The following is a 19496-nucleotide window of genomic DNA, read 5'->3' on the forward strand; positions in this document are numbered from 1 at the left end:
ATTTATTTGAATTATTTCCTAAAACTGGGTGTCATAAAATTAGCGGGAAAAATTCTGTTTATAGTAAACCAAGAACATCCTCTTAGGTTCTCACCCTATGAGAACAAGTGTCACATACAACACACACAAATATGCATAGGCCAGGAGAGCTTTCTCTCCGTACTGGAGTGGGGTGAGAAAAATCAGACAGAAGATCTCATCCTAACGTCACACAAACACTGTGTTTAGAACAAGAAAGCAAATACTCATGCTCTGTCTTATACCTTCTGCATTAAATTATTTTCCCCAAACAAAAGGCTTGTTTTTTTCCTTTTTAAAGGAAAATGCAATATGCACAATTAAGAAGTATACAACTCCCACTTCCTGGCCTTTGCTTTCTTTTTTTTTTTTTTTTTCTTCTTCTTCTTCAAAGAAAACAGCACTTATGAGCTCCATAATAACTACCTTAAATCCCCGAAATCATATCATAATAGCAAAGCTCTGTACGGCATAACACATAATGGCACAAAAGGCACATTTAAATATGACCCTGTATTCCATGCTTCTGTAATCCATATTAAGTTGAGAACAAATAAAAACGTTCTACTTAGATCATTTATCTAAGGAAGGTAAATCAGAAAGATCGGCCTTAGGAAGAAATAGAATACATACCATGATATAGTCTCTTTCGCTAGAAAAGGCAAGAAGAAGGGATTTAAATTAAGACCTGGTGTATAAAAGCTGAAAGCATAGAATTTGTATCCACATAATGAACTGATGTCTCCTCTAAAGACGTCAGATTGCTGCTCAGCTAAACCATCTAAAAATACCTCCTTGCAAACACACACGGCATGACTACAAAGACAGGTCTTACTAAGCAGCTCTACTTGTACAAAATCACTTAATAAGTGAGGAAAATGGTGAAGTACTTAGGTAAAAATTAACACGATTTTTTTTGTCACATCAACTGTGATTCTTTTATGAGCTATTTTGCAACCAATTCCAATTTGCAGAAAGCAGTTAATGAAGGATCTTAAAAATGAACTGTAGTTGATCTAAGATGGCCAACAGAGAGTCATAATCTATCCTCAAAGTAAGTCTCTGCCAGGCATGATGGCCCAGGCCTGTAACTTTGGCACTTGGGAGGATGAAACAGAAAGACTGCCACAGTTTAACGTCAGCTTGTTTCACACAGAAAGTTCAAGGCCAGCCAGGGCTAAATAGTGAGAGCCTGTCTCAAAACAAAGATAAAAATAAAAGATAAAACCAAAACCAAAACGAAATTTCTGAATCAATATTCCAAGAAAAAGGTAACACGTACAGCTGGAGAAGCAAGAGGAAGTCATGGATGACATCCATCCATGTTAGTACATGTGTGTAACTAACAGCACTTCATAGACTGTGAAAAACAGTTCTAATTCTGCAAACAATCCCTGACTATCACACAGTTACCAAGAAGAGGTGGGGTTGCTGCCTACATATGAAGGACTGTAGAGGACTACAGTTAAGGTAGACCTCTACCTATGTAGAAGTTTGCAAGAAAACTCTGAGAACATGAACTTCTGAAAACATAAATCTTTAAAATATTTTCCCTCTTTACAAGCTACCACCTATAAAACACAAAGTATCCCACTTTTACTTTAATATCTGTGGTGGTTTGAATATGCTTGGCCCAGAAAGTGACACTATTATGAGGTGTGGCTTTGTTGGAGTAGGTGTGGCCTTGTTGCAGGAAGTGTATGACTGTGGGTGTGGGCTTTGCCAGTCTTTTGTTTGCCTTTGGAACAAGATGTAGAACTCTCAGCTCCTCCAGTGCCATGCCTGCCAGGATGCTGCCATATATCCTGCCAGGATGATAATGGACTGAAGCTCAGAACCAGTAAGCCAGCTCCAAGTAAATGCTGTCCTTTATAACAGTTGCCTTGGTCATGGTGTCTCTTCACAGCAATGGAAACCCTAAGACAATATTTTTTAGGGATCATCATTTATGAGGCACTCAGTAGAGTGACGAACCATAAAAATTTTCAAAACACTTGTAAGGTAGCAAGTATAATCATCGTCTCCATTTTGTAGAGGAAATAAAATTCAAGAGGTTTGCTTAACCACTGTAATTCTAGTCAATATCAGAACTTGCCCAACCACTGTATAACTAGTCAATACCAGGACAAAGAATCCAGTAAGTTCTTGAGGTTCTGTACTACCCAGGGGAAGTAGTGTTGAACTCAGGGTCTTGCCTATGCTAGGCAAGTGTTCTATTAATTACTTACATTCCCATCCCTGTGTGTGTGTGTGTGTGTGTGCATGCCCATATACATACACACACACACACACACACACACGCACACGCATGCACACATACATATAAATACTATGCATGTATACATACATACATACATACATACATACATAGTTTCGGAGAGTTCAACCCACAGTCACTTGGCTCCACTTCTGCTGGGCTTGTGCGCAGTGAGGCAGAACACCATGGCAGGACACTGTGGAGCAAAGCTACATGGCAGCCTGGAAGTTGGAGGAAGTGTCTGAGGATACAGCTCTCAAGGGCCTGCTCCCAGTGACCCAATTCCTCTAATCCAGCCCCACCTCCTAACTGTCCACTCAGCCAGGGATTTGTTCATCAAGGGATTATTCATCCAGTGGTAGAGTAAGAGTTCCAACGCCAACCACCTAACAAGTGCTACCAGCTGGAGACAAAGACTTCCAAGAATGAGCCTTCTGGAAAATACTTCACTTCCAATCATAACAGAAGGCAACATCCTTTTTATGGCAGCTCAGATGACACTTAAAGTAGGGAACAATAGTGAGAACAGATGTACATACAAAGGCAGTACTTGATACAGCCCTTGAAAGAGGTGTTCTACTGCTGCCTAATACAAAGCCCTACCTACCCATCAACAATGGACATCTTTCAGGGAATCAAGGCTGAGCCCAGGGCTAAGCCAGGGCAAGAACAACTATCTTCGATGATTTTGGGTCACTCTGCTACATCTAGGTGAAGGCACACTCAGCCAGGGATTTGTTCATCAAGGGATTGATGTCCATCATCATTCAGGGTGTTGTTGTTGTTGTTTTGTTTTGCTTTTAAAGGTGCCCAGAAAATAAGTGCCATGGTTAATGGGGGCTAAAGAAATGTTAAATGGTAACCAGGGTGGACATAATTATTCATTTAATTATATTTCACATGGCAAGGTATATTTCACTATGCCAGGCAGGCTCAGAAAACTTTCTGCTAGATAACTAAAAGTAAATCCTTTTGAATGACTTACTTAACTGGAAGCAAATTAAGAAACCAACTGCAACGTCCAAACTGTAAGCAAGAGCAGAATTCTCTGAATGCAAGTCTAAGAAGTAGGGTAATACGGAAGACTCTGGAGAAACACACGTGTGGGCAAGCTCAGATAATTCCAAAGACTTTCTAAAGAGCTGAAAAATTCTTCAGAATAACACATCATACTGAAGAGAAGGTAATGGCTGCCACAGCACACATATGAAATTGATTTGAAACCAATACTAAAGAGAATCAGTCCTGGAGTAGAGGCAAAACAACCATGCTAGTACAGTCTCTGTTATGAATAATAATCCAGAGACACACACAGCACAGGTACATATTTTTTTTCAGGGGTTGAATTCTGGGTCCTGCACATCCTATAACAAAAACACTACCACTGAGCTGCAACCATTATTTCTGAGAATTCTTTGAATTATTTCATTATTATGTAGCACCATAGAAATTACTGCACAGTATTTAAACCAATGTAAGAGGAAACTATGTTCAACCCTATTTCATCCTGAGCTTCTGTTACTTGCTGTGTTGGGCTGCTCTGTTTTTTGAGGCAGTGTCTTCCACTGTTACTCTATCTGCCAGAGGGCCTTATTCTGCATGCCCGCCCTGGGACCCTAGCTGCTGCTTCCCTAGTTGTTGTTCCCCAACTGTCCCAACACAAAATAATCAGGAAAGTATAACCAAGTCAAATAAACGCTGGCACTGAGTTTTCTTTGACAAGCTGAATCTGTGCCAAGGAAGCTGGAAAGGCCACTGGATACCTGAGTCTACAACGACCTGTATATCATCACCGTTATTACACGGGAATGTCATTAAACTAACCCTGCAGTTATATTAATGGCTATTGTTACATTTAATTGATTCTAAAATAGTTTTATTTTCATATCTCTGAAATTAGGATCCATCTTATAAGCAATGAAAAGAAAGGACTGCTAGGTCACAAAAGGGGGAGGAAATGGTATCTTAGGTTAACAGCCACCCCCAGAAAAAGTCAATCTCATTGAAATACATATTGTCAAAGAGTGAAGGACAATAATGCTAACAAGTGTTTGATCCTTCCACCTGCTCACATATAGTTAGAAATGACAAACAGCTTAGTATGTCCAGGTCAAGAGAGATGGCTTGAGTCTATCAGGCACCCAGAAAACCAACAGTACTCATAAACCTTATAACAGCAGTGGTACCTTGGATACAACAGCCTTCTTGACTAGAATCCTGCCACTTTGTATATTCTGCAGCTTATTTCTTCTGCCTCCCCGAATCCATTATGTAATAGTTTCCCTTCACATCTCTTCCATGGGCTGCCCTCCCTCATTTCTGCTGAATCTCCAGACTCTCTTCCTGTGGACTACTCAATTATACACACCATCCATCCCTACATCCTGCTATGTGCTTCCTGCCACATGATAGCCAGCACTCAGGGATAACCTACCACATCAGATGTGAAAATTTGACGCTATTTTTAACTTTTTTTCCTAGAACTCTGAGGTGACCCTTCAATACTAAAAGTGAGTTGCTTCATTATTAAATATTCTTTTCTCACAAAGCAAATAATACCAAATTCAAACTCTTCACAATGGTAATAAAATGTAATTTCTCTCCATTTTTTATTATCTTAGTGTTGTTGAGCAAGACAAAAGATGTTCTTGCATGAAAATATATTGCTTTAACCTACATGGAAATTTTATTATCAGCAGATTTTCTTATTTGAGGATTACCCACACATTTAAAGTGCACAGTTGGCTTTTTATTTCATCAACACAAGGTTTCACTATGCAGCCCAGGCTGCCTCTGGGCTTATGGTCCTCCATACTACCTAGCCTTCCAAAGTGCTGGGACTACTGAAGTGTACAAACACACCTGACTTACACGTCTCCCCCCCAACCTCAGCCCCACCCCCATCCCTGACCCCAGGACCAGGCTCACCAGCCTTGAACTCACAGAGATCCACCTGCCTCTGCCTCCCAAGTGCTGAGATTAAAGGTGGGCCTGGCTCCATGCCAATTTTTAAAATGTCATTCAGCTAACAATCCACTTTTAATGAGGAAGAGCTATGATCTAACCCACGCTCTCCTATTGGGGAGAAACTTAAAGAATATTTAAATTAAGCACATTCCTTTTTCTAGAGCAAACCCCACTTCACTAACTATCATCACTGTCCACTTTCATGGTTTATTATCCACTAGAGAGCTGCTTTAGCTTCTACTTATATTAGATCATTGCTTCTTTCAAAGTGGGAGAGGAAATAAGAATAATGCAAGGGAAAGGAAGCTGGGAATGTGCCCAACAGCACAATGAGATATCTGTCTGGTAAAAGGCACATGGTTGGGGGTTGGTGGTCACCACTCCTATATTTCCTTTAGCTGGGACATTTATAATTTCACTTTTCTTTCTTCTGATAATGTATTGTTCATTTTCTATACCTTTAAAATTTTTCCCAGGCTTCAAGAAAACTACAAAAGTATAAACACACAAAGAGTTACTAAAATCATGCTGTATTCTTTCCTATAGTAAGGGCAGCCCTTTTGAGACAGGGTCTCGCCATGTAACTGGCGGGCCTGGAATTCACAGACTTCTCAAACCTCTGCTTCCCAGTGCTAGGATTCTGGCCTACAATACTAAATGAAAGTCTTAACCAAGTTCCTTTCTGTTTAAGTCATATAAATAATGATATATAATACTCTGGCTAATTTTCAAAATGTTAAAGACCAAAGCTACAGTACAAGCTTCAAATATACTTAATATGTTTAACTATTATGTAAATGCATTAAATTACTTGCCCTTAAATACATCTTTTACATATATTGTTGGAAAAAGGGTCTAGCACAAAAATCAGTATTAAATTTTATAGTATAGTACACTATAAAGACAATAAGAGTACTTACATATTAGTATTTTCTTATTAAGATTTATAATAATAATTTAATATATAATCCATTTATAGGGCTGCTGGTGGTATACACCTTTAATCCCAGTATTTGGGAAGCAGAGGCAGGTGGATCTCTATTGAGTTTGAGGCCAGCCTTGTCTATTCTTGTTCCAGGACACCAAGGGCTACACTGTCTCCAAAACCAAAAACAAGACAAAGAAATTTTTGTTTTCATGCTGTGTATATTTATGTGTGTTATGTCTGCTGCCCAATGTGTGTAGGTATCCAGGGAGGTCAGAGAAGGTGTGTTGGATCCCCTAGAGTTAAACTTACAGGAAGCCACAGGAAATTCCAAGTTGCCTGGTGTGGATTCTGGGAACCAAACTCAGGTCTTCTGGAAGAGCAGCAAGTGCTCTTAACTGCTGAGCTGCCTATCCAACCCCTGTACTATACCCATGGTTTTCTCTAGAAAGTAAAACTGGGATTCTTTTGTCCATCCTTGGTTTTTAACTGTTTTCCATCATTTCTTCAAAACATACATATTAAAATTCCTTTTCTTCCTTTTCATGTGTGCATATGCATGTCTACATCGGGTATATATGCAAATGTTTTCATGTGTGCATATGCATGTCTACATCGGGTATATATGCAAATGTTTTCATGTGTGCGTATGCATGTCTACATCGGGTATATATGCAAATGTTTTCATGTGTGCGTATGCATGTCTACATCGGGTATATATACACATGTTTGAGTGTGGGGAGTGTCAGGTTGGTATCAGGTAACCGGAATCTCCCTCAATTGCTCTCCCCCTGATTCTCTGAGGCAGGGAACACAAAAAGAGCACTTACATGTATGTCAAATATTGAGATCAAAGATTAAGAATCTCTCATGTGCTTTTCTTTCTGGAAAAGGGGTAACCAAAGCACAACCCCACAGCCTCTGCCTTTAGACAATCGTGTTACACTGCCTGCCTTCACTGTGAAAAGAATGGCGCTGTGTTTGACACTTTAATAAACCTCAGTGAAACGTTGGCCTACTGAAAATGATCCATAATAAGGTGCCCACTGTAATCTGTAATTTTAAGACCTCATAAAAAGCAGTTAGAAAATAAAGAGCATTATCCCAAAAATTAGTGCATGTTTCCCACCCCCTACAAATTACATCGACTAAAAATAAGCAATTACTTCTACTCAAAATAAAGCAAAACTTTAGCTTTTACTAAATATCACAATTAGAATTGATATTTTGGGTTACATATGTTTACAAAGAGACATATATCCCTGTTATAAGTAAAATATAAACATGCATATGGACATATATAGTAGGGGTATGCTTCATTCTACCATCAAATCAAGTCAATAAAAACAATAATGTATCTATGAAGCTTTCTCTACAATATCATCTTAATAATAAAAATTTCACCCCCTCACTTTTTCAATCAATAAAATATAAGACTGACATATGCCACACATGTTTTTTCAGTTTTTCTGATAAACAGGAGAATCTGGTACATTGATATAAAGTAACGTCCATCTGAAGCACGTAAAAAAAGAAGAGAGGCACCCAATACACACTGTGGGATCAAGTAAGATTCTAAAGATTATCTACCTAATCTACATGTCCATATTCATTCATTCATATTCATTCTCTCTCTCTCTCTCTTTCTCTCTCTCTCCTTCTCTCACACACACGCACAAGCACACACACACATGCACACACAAACAACATAATATGGCATGACTATGTGTAAGGCCTACAGTTTGAGGATCCTTTTAATACACAGAAATGGCAGAGTGTGAAACAACCCAGCACTATGTGGCACAGATGTTTCACGCGAACAAGAAAGCCTCTTGGCAAAGGCTGTGAGCTCACAGGGATGCCCTACCTGGTGGAGAAAGCCACTTTTGGGAGTGCTCTGTTAGATCACACACTTATGTGCATTAGAGTGGCAAATGTGAATTTATACTAACCTCAATTTGCATTAACTTCATATTCTGAAGACCAGGCAATATTCTTTTTAACCTATTCTATACAACACTCAAGCTTGGTAATTAATTAAGCGTTGGTATTGTAGTACTGTAAATATAAATAACCACAAGCATGTGCCATGTTTCCAAAAATAAAGACCATTTCTTAATGAAGAAATAAGCCAGCCATTGTGTCTCTGCTACCAACACACAGGAGGCAGAGACAGGAGGATCTCTTTGAGTTCAAGGCCAGTCTGACATACAAAGTGAGTTCCAGGGAAGCCAGGGCTATATCAAGAGATCTGGCCTCAAAAAAAAAAACAAAAAAAAAACAAAAAAAAAAACAAACACTACACAAACATAAAGATAAGACAGAGCAAATATCTTAGAACTAGGAGCCTAATAGAACCCTGAATACATTTACAAAAGCTCACTTAAGTCACACATATATAAAATTGTGTGTATACACACATACTTATTACATGGTTATGTTTATATCACATATAACTTATTTTAATTTTAAAATCCTTTTTAAGTTCATAATCAAAGCAAAATCCTGAAGTCTGCAGATAATGACTACTACTGGTATGAACAGGAAAGCTGTAAAAACCACACAGATTGTCAAAGACACAACAGCAGGAAGTTGTTCATTTCTCTTGAGCCAAGTTGGGGATCAAACATGGCATCATCCATGCTAAACACATGCTATACCACTGAACTATGCCCACAAGAAGAGTTCTTAACAGTTTATCTGAACAAGATATTTGAGACTGTAATCTAAAACAACATGGAAGACTGTATTTAAAAAATAAGTATACCAAAATAAATAAATAAATAAATAAATAAATAAATAAATAAATAAATCACTAAGTCTGAACTTCAAGATGATTTCACTTGATGCAAATTATTTGTCAGTAATTCAAAGACCTAAGATAAGACACCGAAATTATTATCAGTGGTCCTGTAATAGTTAAACAGTTAAATCATGGGGAAAAAACCTACTTGAGCTTCTAGTAATATAATTCAAGTCATCTCTTTTTACTAATCAATTGATTTTATTCTCAGGTATCTTCAAATGGATTATTACTGAACAATCTTTAGCTACGAAGCACACTGCTTCCTTTGGCTAATAATGAAGCTTTCACTGATGTGTGCACCACAATAAAAAAAAGACCTTTTTCAGAACTGCACACATGTAAGCAGCACATGCAATGCCTTGGCAAGTTTCTAAATATATTTCTTCCCTTCTAACAGGGCTAAAAAGATCTAATTTGTTGCCAGGGTTTCTTGGCTCAAATCCAAGGCAAGATGACCTTGTCCTTGAACAATACAATAGGATCTCGATTCCTCTGGGCCTCTCTCTCTGAGCAAGCACGGAGAAAAATCTTCCCAAGAGATAAGTCTTTTTCATCTCAAGAAATAGATCTGTCATAATAGACAAAATAGGGATCAGATAAGAGGAGGAGGAATTTTAACCTCTGAGAATGAGTGCTAACTTACTGTCTATAGTTAGTGCTAGAGCTGTGTTTCACTGTTAAGGACAATGTATCAAACAAACGATGTTAAAGAGACACACTAAGCGATGCAAACAGACAGGGTCAAACTGCCACTGTGAGGAGCTGGTGGCTTTTTTTTTTTTTTTTTTTTTGTTTTTTTTTTTTTGTTTTTTCGAGACAGGGTTTCTCTGTGTAGCTCTGGCTGTCCTGGAACTCACTCTGTAGACCAGGCTGGCCTCGAACTCAGAAATCCACCTGCCTCTGCCTCCCAAGTGCTGGGATTAAAGGCGTGTGCCACCACGCCCGGCTGGCTTTTTTAATCAATTAAGTTTTCTTAAACATGGTCTAGTTAACATACATTATACTCATGCTAGGCCTTTGGATTATATTCTTCCAGCTCTCAGCTACAAACACATGGACCCAGCACCCCTCTCTCAACATAGGCCATGCCAACAGTGGTGAGTCTGCTGTCCTTGGACCCTTCTGTATCCTCACTCTGTGCAGTCCCTTGCTTTGAGTCCTACATGTTATTCTGCCAGCCTTGAAAAGCCCTCCTTACTCTGTATTCTTAACAGCTGACAAACAGTTTTAAATTCCAGCCATACTCATAACACATGGTATACAAGGGGGAAGAACTCGTTCAAGGTGGGATTTCCCATGTCTCCACAAAGGCCAAGCCCATTTCCAAGCACCAATTACAAGAACTATCAAGATTAAACATTACCTATTGTGTGCTCCTGAATTCTTACTGCTGAGACAGAGTGGCAACAAAATTGGAGATGGAACAAGTCAGGCCAAGCGAAGTACAGTGAGTGCAAGCTGAGAAACTAGAAAGGAAAAGGAGCCAACTGTGTAAAATCAGACCAGCTTGTCTGAAATTTAAAAAGCAGAGAGGAAAATCATCCATACTGGGGCCGGGGGAACCTTTTTAAAGGGTTTTAGGAATTTAGACAATACAAGCTAAGTGATCGTTTATCTTTTTGGCCAAGGGACATAAAAATGTCAATGTAATCCAAACACTTGGGAGGCTAAGGACAGAGGATGTCCACATCACCGCCAACAAAGGAAGAAGAAGAGGAAGAGGAAGAGGAAGAGGAAGAAGAAGAAGAAGAGAAGTCTAACTAAGAGATGCAGTTCAGGTGGTAAAGTGCTGGCTTTGCATGCATAAAGTCCCAGGGTCCCTCTCCAGGAGGTACATGCCTACAAGTCCAGCACACAGGAGGATCAGAAGTTCAAAGTTATCTTCTGCCTGCCTGAGATATAGGAGACTCTGATTCAAAGTAAGAGGGGAAAGGGAAAGAAGAAGGGAAGAGAAAGGAAGCGGGGGCAGGCGGGGGGGGGGGGGGCTGGGGAAGTGCTTAAATTTATCTAAGTCACAGCTAGCATAGATGGAGGGGGGTTGGCCAAGTGGTAAAGCTGAGTCTGTGGCAAATGCAGGACTCGATCCACCACTAACAAGAGGTAGGGACAGCAAAGGCTTTATGCTTTCACTGGAGCCAAGTGACTGTGGTAAGCAATCAGAAGTGATGGAGTGGCTAAGGACACTAAGATATGAAGTTTATGTCTAAAGAGTTAGGCAGCAAGCTAGGAGATGTGGCTCCCACCTCCTGCCTCGCTACTCAGGAACCTGAGACAGAAGGATCACTTAGTGTTAGTTGAGCCACACAGGAAAGTCCATGACACCTCTAAAACAAAAAGAAATATTTAACTCTCTGTTTTCCACCTATGGCTCAAACCAATGGTGGATCAATAGTATGAAAGAAAGAGCTGAGGGCTGGGGCTAGGGACAAGGACACAGAAGGTGAGGAGGAAGAAACTGGGCTGAAGGACATCCTTTCCAGGCCATCCCGCTCCAGCTTCCAGATAATTCATTTAAAAATATGGACGAGGCAAGCTTGAGTGTGCCAAGTTACATACATGCAGTTGTAACAAGTACATCTCAGCATGGTATCACTGCTGTTACAGTAACGGTGATCGTAATGTCATGCATGCCAAGAATAAAAGGCCAGTGCTTTTTTAACTTTTGTGGTTCATTCATTAACACTGCTTGCAAGTTTAATGCAAGATACCCCAGCCTGGGCCACAACAATGGTCAGTGCACATTACCAAGTACTGTGTGCCCTCTCCTTCTATCTTCAGTTTCCTCACTTCTAAAGACAAGCCTGCCTTTTCCTTTAGAGCTTTGCTGTAGGAATTCAGTAAGATACTGTAAAAGGTGGTACATGATCGGCAACAAATGCTCAGTACTGACAGCTGCCTCAGCCATTCCTTTCACACAGAGCAGGCATTCCCTTCTGTACCCCACCTTGTCCTAGCGTTTAATCCCAACTTGGAGTATGATTTAAAGGAAGGGCAAAACACAGCACAAATCAATATCTTCTATACACTTTTTTAAAAAACGAAAACAAGTTATCAGTTTGATGGTAGCGATGGTTCATTATGTTAAAGAGGCCAATCTGAAGGATTTACAAAGTTTCAGAGTTGTCTCAAATTATAGAATTTTTTTAAGCTGATGTATTGAATAAAGCAGACATTTTATTCGGTTGGTTTTGAGACAGGGCTCACTATATAGTGCACTTGAACTTGCCAGCCTCCTGGCTCAGCCTTCCAACTCTAGCCCACCCAAACACTTTCCCAATTTCCAGAAGCTGTGAAAGTTTCCCCAAACAACACAGTGTTGCAATTTTTACAACTAGTATCCACCATGGTTGGTTGGTTGATTGGTTGGTTTTGGAAATGCAGTTTTATAACACATCTCTGAAATGGGAACTATTTTCAAGATCTCACAAGGAATCTGTATTTATAAAATGGCAACATTCCTCCAACAGCCAACTAAAAAGCACTACATGAAAGCAAAGCAGCCCTGGGCCGATGGATTTCTGTAACTATCTTCTTGTTATCAATGGGCCCCACAGAGACGGGCTAGGGATGAGGAAATACACAAAATTCAAGTGGTTTAAAAGCTCAAAAGGTTAAATAAGATTTCGCTAAGCCCAAAAGCCAATTCACTGAGAATGTTAAGAATGTTCACTATACATCGACTTTGGGCCAAGCAACGGAGATGTCCACCGAGTGAGGCAGGAAATAAAGAATAAAACCTGTATGATGTGGAAGACCCTTACAAAGCACGGTAACTGAGTCCCTCAAACAAGGTTTTCACTGTCTCGGTACCATCCTTCCTTCTACAGTCCCGTGGGGGGTGGGGCCAGACTGTACAGAGAAGCAAAACCTAAAATATTTTTGAATTTGGTAGAAGTGACTCAACTGAAGTCAGCTGTGACATTTTTATGATACAGCATTATAGGAGGGAAAAAAAAAAGGCTTATCCACTGCAGTTATCACCATGGGCTGACCCACCACTGCCTGAGGACCTGAGCTGTTTTCCCCCTTCCGACGGCCAAGTGACACATGTCAGTCAGAATGAACTGGACGACGGCCAGCAGCCAGACCGCAGAATCCCAAGCTGCCCATGCCCTGCACTCTGAGCTCTGGGTGCAAATCCTAACACTTCATTTGTCTGGTGAGAATGTGAAGTAGTTATTAGGAAACAAACTCAAGTCTGGCACAAAGCACTGCCTCCTGGTCGATGGGCAGCGCTTAGTGCTCTCCATTCCAACAGCTCTAGCATCTCACAAAATCCACGTGTCGCTTCCCTGACCCATCAATGGTTTTAATAATTCTCATTGTTAAACGTGTATTAGGAATTTAAATGCTACCCCTTCCCACTTGGGGAACGGTTACATGAGAAAGGTGCACGGTGAGCCTCTGAGCCTCTGAGCTAAATCTCTGCAGCCGCCTCGCTCGAGTGCAGATTAAGAGGCACTCTACTCTTTCCTTGGAAGCTCTAACTAACTCCATGGAGCTGGGCGCCAAAGACCTGCACTAAAATCAGACTCCAGTGCGAGTTCTGCTTGACAACCTTTCTTTTGGAAAATGAGGCATATGGTGGCTCTTTTCTAGATTAGGTCTGAAGAGATTTCATCAAGGAAACACACCTAGAACCCGACCAGGATAGGGCTGGACAAGGCACGGAACTGGAATTTGCCAGGGAGGCTCATTCACCTCCTCAGGGTCACTGCATCTAAGGAACTTCCCTGCACCCAACGGAAGAGCTCATCACTTACTGATGACAAAACCGAAACCAAATACTCTAATCCATGGCATCCTACTTACTCATTTCCAAGGCTTTAGTGGTTTATAAGTATTTTTAAAGTTCAACACTACTGCATCAATTCTTACAATAAATTAAAACTAACTCCTATATCATAATGTACAGGTCTAGGATATGTAAGGAGACAGTTCTAAAATGCTTATACACCCACCTAAATCTGAGCACATTATAAGGAGAATAACATATATGTGTGTATGTACATACACATACATATACATATATGTGTTCACATACATACATATGCACACATATATATGTCAATATCATGAACTGGCAAAACGGCAAAAAACTTGTAACATGGTGACACAAAAGTCGCACTACAGGAGTGCACATATTCCCGGAACAGGAGGCTCTGACCTGGAGTTAGACACAGAAATATGTTTCTCACAAATAGCAGTTGTTGCCTGTGGGATTTCAGCAAGACAATCGCACAGCTGACTCATGGGACCAATTACAAAGGAGCAGTAATCTTTCCTGTGGCACTAAAACAATACAGTGTGCTTTCACCACCAATTAACAAATGTTAAGGAGTCAGAAGTGTACCACCGATGGTTTCATTGCCAAATCAATAGCCAGAGCCCCCACCCTCCCACCCACCTCCACGTGCATTCCTTGCCAGATTCCCATGGGCCAGAACCTCTTATAATGATTCACTAAATTCAACCAAAACTGGTTTCTCAAACTGCTTGGGCATTTACTGAAAACTATATTATTTTCTAATGACAAAAAAAAATAATAATTAGCTGTCTAGTATTTCTCAATGTTAGTGGTCCTGTTTAAATGAACTGTTGGTCTTGCTTAAGATTTTCAGAAATCACAGAAAATCGGAAGAATGAGTGAGCTGTAGCTCACCCTCCCTCCCTCCTTCCCTCCCTCCTCTGAGCAGAGGATCTCTCTCTACCCTCTAAAACACTGCTTCCCCTGGAGAAGAGCAACGCTCCATGGAAAAGAACTCCCTGCCTGCTCCCCACATCGCCTGCCCCCCAGCCAGGCAGCCCACGATGCCGGCAGCGCCTGGATACTTACAGACTGCTTCTCCTGCTGGCCCAGAACTCCATGGTTAGCAGGCGCGGCCAGTGGTTTCATAATGAAGAAACATATGCTGAACTGAATTTACACATCATGTACCAACCTCTCACGACGGCAAGTCACCCTCTACAGCATGAAATTAAAAGAAAAAGAGGGGAGGAAAAAAAAAAAGAGGGAGGAGGGAAAACCAGGCTGCAGCTTAAAGTGTCACTACTGGTGAGCCTAAAAACCCTTCACACTTGTAGACAGAAAAGGAATCTGAACGACAGGGCTCGGCTCCATTTTTATCACACTGAAACTCTAACCCTCGGAGGCTCTGACAAGGCTGAGGGAACCTCACCCAGCCTTCAGGCTTCTGATAGAACGAGATCATTTCTGAGGCTGAAGAACAAGAGGCAAAAGAAAAGGGGGGAAAAAAAAGCTAAAATGGCTGACTGCACACAGACTCCCCTCCAAAAGGCTTAATACAGAATTATATTAGCCAGGGTGGTGAAAAGCTAGTCTCTAGCATTCAGCCAAGCATTGTTAACACTCTTGTTTCATTTGCAATCACACATACAGACCCCTCCAACCAAGGAAAAAAAAGAGAGGAAGAGAAAAAAAAATCAGGGCAGAGCGTGTGAATCAGGACCTCCTCCCTAGCTGCTAATGATGCTGACAGTGGTGACCAGTGATCTCTGTCCCACTCCACTAACCAAGTTTACACAATTAATCTCAGCAGTATGACACTGATGGACATTTAATTTAATGATGTCTGTCCCTCACACTCAACACAAGCATGCCTGCTAGCCGGAGTCACTGACAGAAACATGGAACATGCACACACACACACACACACACACACACACACACAATCTCAAGAATCATGAGTCTGAATGCAATACACCAATATAATTACATTATTGTGCTTACTTTGGAGGACCATGGCTGCAGGCAGTTGGCATAGCAACGCACAAGGAAAGCCATTTCCTGGGTAGAGAAAGCTTCCTTTTCTAAATAAAAAAAAATCCCTCTTAGGAAACAAACGGCATTGCTGCTTCCCGCAGAAAGCAAGACACTGTAGTCTGTCTCTTAACCTGCAAGCCTCACACTCGCTGAGGTTCTAGTGATGTAAGTGGGTTTCTCTCTCTCCCTCCCTCTCCCCATATACGCTGAAATATTCAGCTCAAACGGTACACACGTTCCTTAAGGCTCGCCCCCTCCTCTACTTAACCATTTCACTCATTAAGGTAGCGATGGACAATTCAGATAAAGTAACAAGCTCTTGCCTGTATTATATCAGCGGCTGTAGGTTAAGCAAGTCTCAGAGGGATGGAATCCATTGATTGCTGACTCCAAATAATATCACTGAAGACAGGGTGGGAAAACGGAGCAAGGACTTACTTGAACAGCTTTGAACTAAAATATGAATTTTTTTTTAACCAAGGTGGGGAGAAAGGAATCAATGTGACCTCTGCCCCACCCTCAAGTATTATTGTGCCATAGTAAATAAGACTGTCTTAAAATTTATAAAATGCAGGCTTAGCAAGCTTTGTTAAATTTAGAAGATGAAATCACACACACACACACACACACACACATATACACACACACACACACACACACACACACACGCACGCACGCACAGATGCACATATGGTCGTGTCAATAATATTATAATAAACCACCTGGGTTGTTTTTTTTTTTAAACAAACCAAACTTCTAGAGGTGGAACTGAAATTAATGAAGAAATGTTATTCTCCCACGGTCTTAATTTCACCTACGCACACAGGTTACCTGGGAGGAGGCTGCATTACAGCTGACGAGGAATAAAGACACTTCCATCAGCTCTCACAAGCAGCTACACTTTTGAATGGAAGAGAGGACAGAAAGCAGTTATGGAAAACATGTCATCTCTTACAGTGGCCTTTGGCACTGTCAGGGATTCCTACTGGGTCTCTTGTCTATCTGAAGACCGTATCCATCCTCTTCTCTCTTCCCCTCCGTAACAAAAGGCAATTATTCTTTCCAATCATGATGGGAGATTCTTCTCCCTGCCTCCCACCCACTTCTTACACTTCTTACATTACTCATTACCTAATCGCCACAGATTTGAACATACTGCTCCCAACCAAAGATCTGCCCTGTCAACTTTTAAACGTCCGTGCCTCTCCTACCTCAAAGGCAAAATTAAACTAGATTCCTCCTTAGACACAATTTCCTATGTCTACAGACATTCTCTTCCCACACTTCACAACCAAATCTTGCAAGAATTCCTCATTTTCGACTTTCCCTGTTTTTCCATCCTGTATGTTATGCAGATAAAAAGCCGCTTGGATCTGGTACAGGGTTATACATGTTTGAAGCATGTTCAACACCCGTTCCTCCTGATATCCATTACACTGTTTCTAGTTTTCCTTCATCTAAGTTTCTCTTCATCTCTGCTGCTATCATCCCCTTCCAGGAATTATTATTTGGCCTTTAACCCTGCCCCCCAAAAAAGCCAACAGTCTGGATTCATTGTGTACACTACACATCCAACACACTTGCCATATTCATTTCTAAGCTCTTTGAAATCAAAGCCTCATCATTTCACACCTATCTTCCATCTTCTATGTTCCTCAAACAGACTAAAATGTGCCATTTTACCAAACCAAAGGACAGGGGAAAAAAAAAAAAAACTCTATCATCCTGACTTCCAAGATTTACACACTCTGAGCTGGTGAGGCAGCTCAGTACAATTCTTGCTGCCAAGTCTGACAGCCTGAGTCTGACCCAGACCCACATAAGTCGGAGAGAACAACTCACACACAGTAGGTCCTCACACCTCCATCTGTGAGCTATGGCACAAGCATGGAAATACACAGGTAAGTACTTTATGCAAAGATGTACATGCTCATACCACGCTCACGCTCACCCTAGACCTCTTGAGTTTCTCTTGCTCCCTGGATAGGCATGGAGGCCTTAGTAGATTATCTCCTCTGCCTAAACTCTCCTTTTGCTTCTCACTCCACTTCAATATACGAATCGGCCCAATGTCCTCCCAGGGTTATGACAACCTAGTCCATCTTAATACAGCTGTGACTTTACAGTTTGTCCTGGCACTATTTAAGCAGCTCCACTGCTTCTCCATACACACTCTAAGTCCACGCTGGCTGCTCCCATGTCTGTATGACTGTACTCAAGCCCTGTGCACAGCATGCTCGCCCACAAGTGCGCTGAATGGATGCATCAAAGTTTTATTGAGTGGGAATAGACACTGGCAAGACCGTATTTTATTCTTCAGACAGCATTCTGCCGAAATTTCAAACAGTGTTCTGAAACAGATATAATTCAAAAGCCAATGGCACGAAAAACAAGTAATTCAACCAAAATCAACACATAAATGCACAAATTGAGTGGTATCTACCACATCCAACAGGACATGAAGGCAGAGGCCTTCAAAGGGAGTGCACACTACAGCAGAGTCAATCTAGAAGACAGTGGGCTAAGTGGAATAAGCCAGTTATGAACAAACAAATGCTGTAAGCCACTAAATTCTGGGTTTCTAAGCTAGTCAGGTTTCAGAGACAGCCAGGCTAGGTGTTTGCTAGGATTGTTCATGGGTGTGTGTGTGTGGGGGGGGGTGATTAGTTATTGATTAGTCTGAGTTTGGAAGATGAAAAGGTTCTGAAGGTAATAACAATGAAGTGTATACGTAACGGTAAACTTAATTGTCACATACATTTATCACAATACAGAAGTGACTGACTCAAGGCCTAAACCATCAAACTCCACATCTGTCTCCTAGCCCATGTCCCTTTACATCTATATGCCAACAATCCTTCAAACTTCAGTAGCCTCATATCGGTGGTGTCTTGCCCTATAACAGCAAGGTTTGCCACTTACTGCTGCCTTTCTCTGGAAATAGGTGTCACTTCTCTCAAGAAGGAAACTAACCTAATCGGGAAACCTGAGAGATGAAGTAAGAAAATCACACATCCTCGGGCACGGAAGCTTCTCTGTACTGGCGTGACAGCTTCAGGGTCTGGCTTCATGCCTACAACACTCATACCTCAAGACTCAGTACTGACAACTTGGAAGTTTATCAGCCACACTTTCTTACACGTTGACACAATTATGTCAGGTACGAATTGTGAAATAAAGTGAACCAAAGATTAGAAGAATCCTATAGTACAGGTTTATATGAGCACAGATAAACTATGTGGCCTAGAAGTGAGAAGCCCTGACCTGTGTTCTATTTACCTCATCTCTTAGCCATCTACACTTAGTAACATTCAACAGAGAAAAACAAAACAAAACAAACCCCTTCTGCTGTGTGAGGAAGTGAAAACTTTTAAATTCTAGTTACAATGTTAAAAAAGTAGAATACCTTGTTCAGGAACCTCCCTAATGTAAAGGAACCCCAGCTAAATGGAATTCTGTTGAATTCCTTCATGCCTTTTCCTTCTAACATATTTACTATATCTATTCCTCTGACATTGAGGAAAATAGTATGTTCTTTTTTTTTTTCGGTAAATAATGCAAGTTTACTTAGTTAAATTTGTAAAAGTTAGAAATACACACCAAAATTTAAATAAAAATTAAATTCACAAGATAATTGCTTCTCTATTCACCATCTCTCAAATTACCCATTAAGCTCATTTCATTGATAAGACACATTATGTTTTTTTTTAATTAGGTATTTTCCTCATTTACATTTCCA

The 19496-nt window shown here is 40.8% G+C and overlaps 1 protein-coding gene across 7 annotated transcripts in view; it reads right to left on the reverse strand.

Moving 5' to 3' along the window:
• The window catches only part of Rapgef2 (Rap guanine nucleotide exchange factor (GEF) 2), a 224035-nt gene that overhangs the window by 67536 nt on the left and 137003 nt on the right, over positions 1-19496 (reverse strand). The window contains exon 1 of one of the 7 annotated variants that reach the window (NM_001099624.3): positions 15725-15829. The exons of 4 other annotated variants lie outside the window; for them this stretch is intronic. In NM_001099624.3, coding sequence (NP_001093094.2) covers positions 15725-15778 — 54 coding nt within the window. In that variant the 5' untranslated portion in view covers positions 15779-15829. Of the gene's footprint in view, positions 1-651; positions 14764-14809; positions 15701-15724; positions 15830-19496 lie in introns of those variants that run through there. 2 more of the 7 variants (NM_001310536.2, XM_030252869.1) reach the window with 2 other exon arrangements.

This window comes from Mus musculus, chromosome 3 (assembly GCF_000001635.26).
Source record: "Mus musculus strain C57BL/6J chromosome 3, GRCm38.p6 C57BL/6J".
In the NCBI taxonomy this organism is placed as follows: Eukaryota; Metazoa; Chordata; class Mammalia; order Rodentia; family Muridae; genus Mus; species Mus musculus.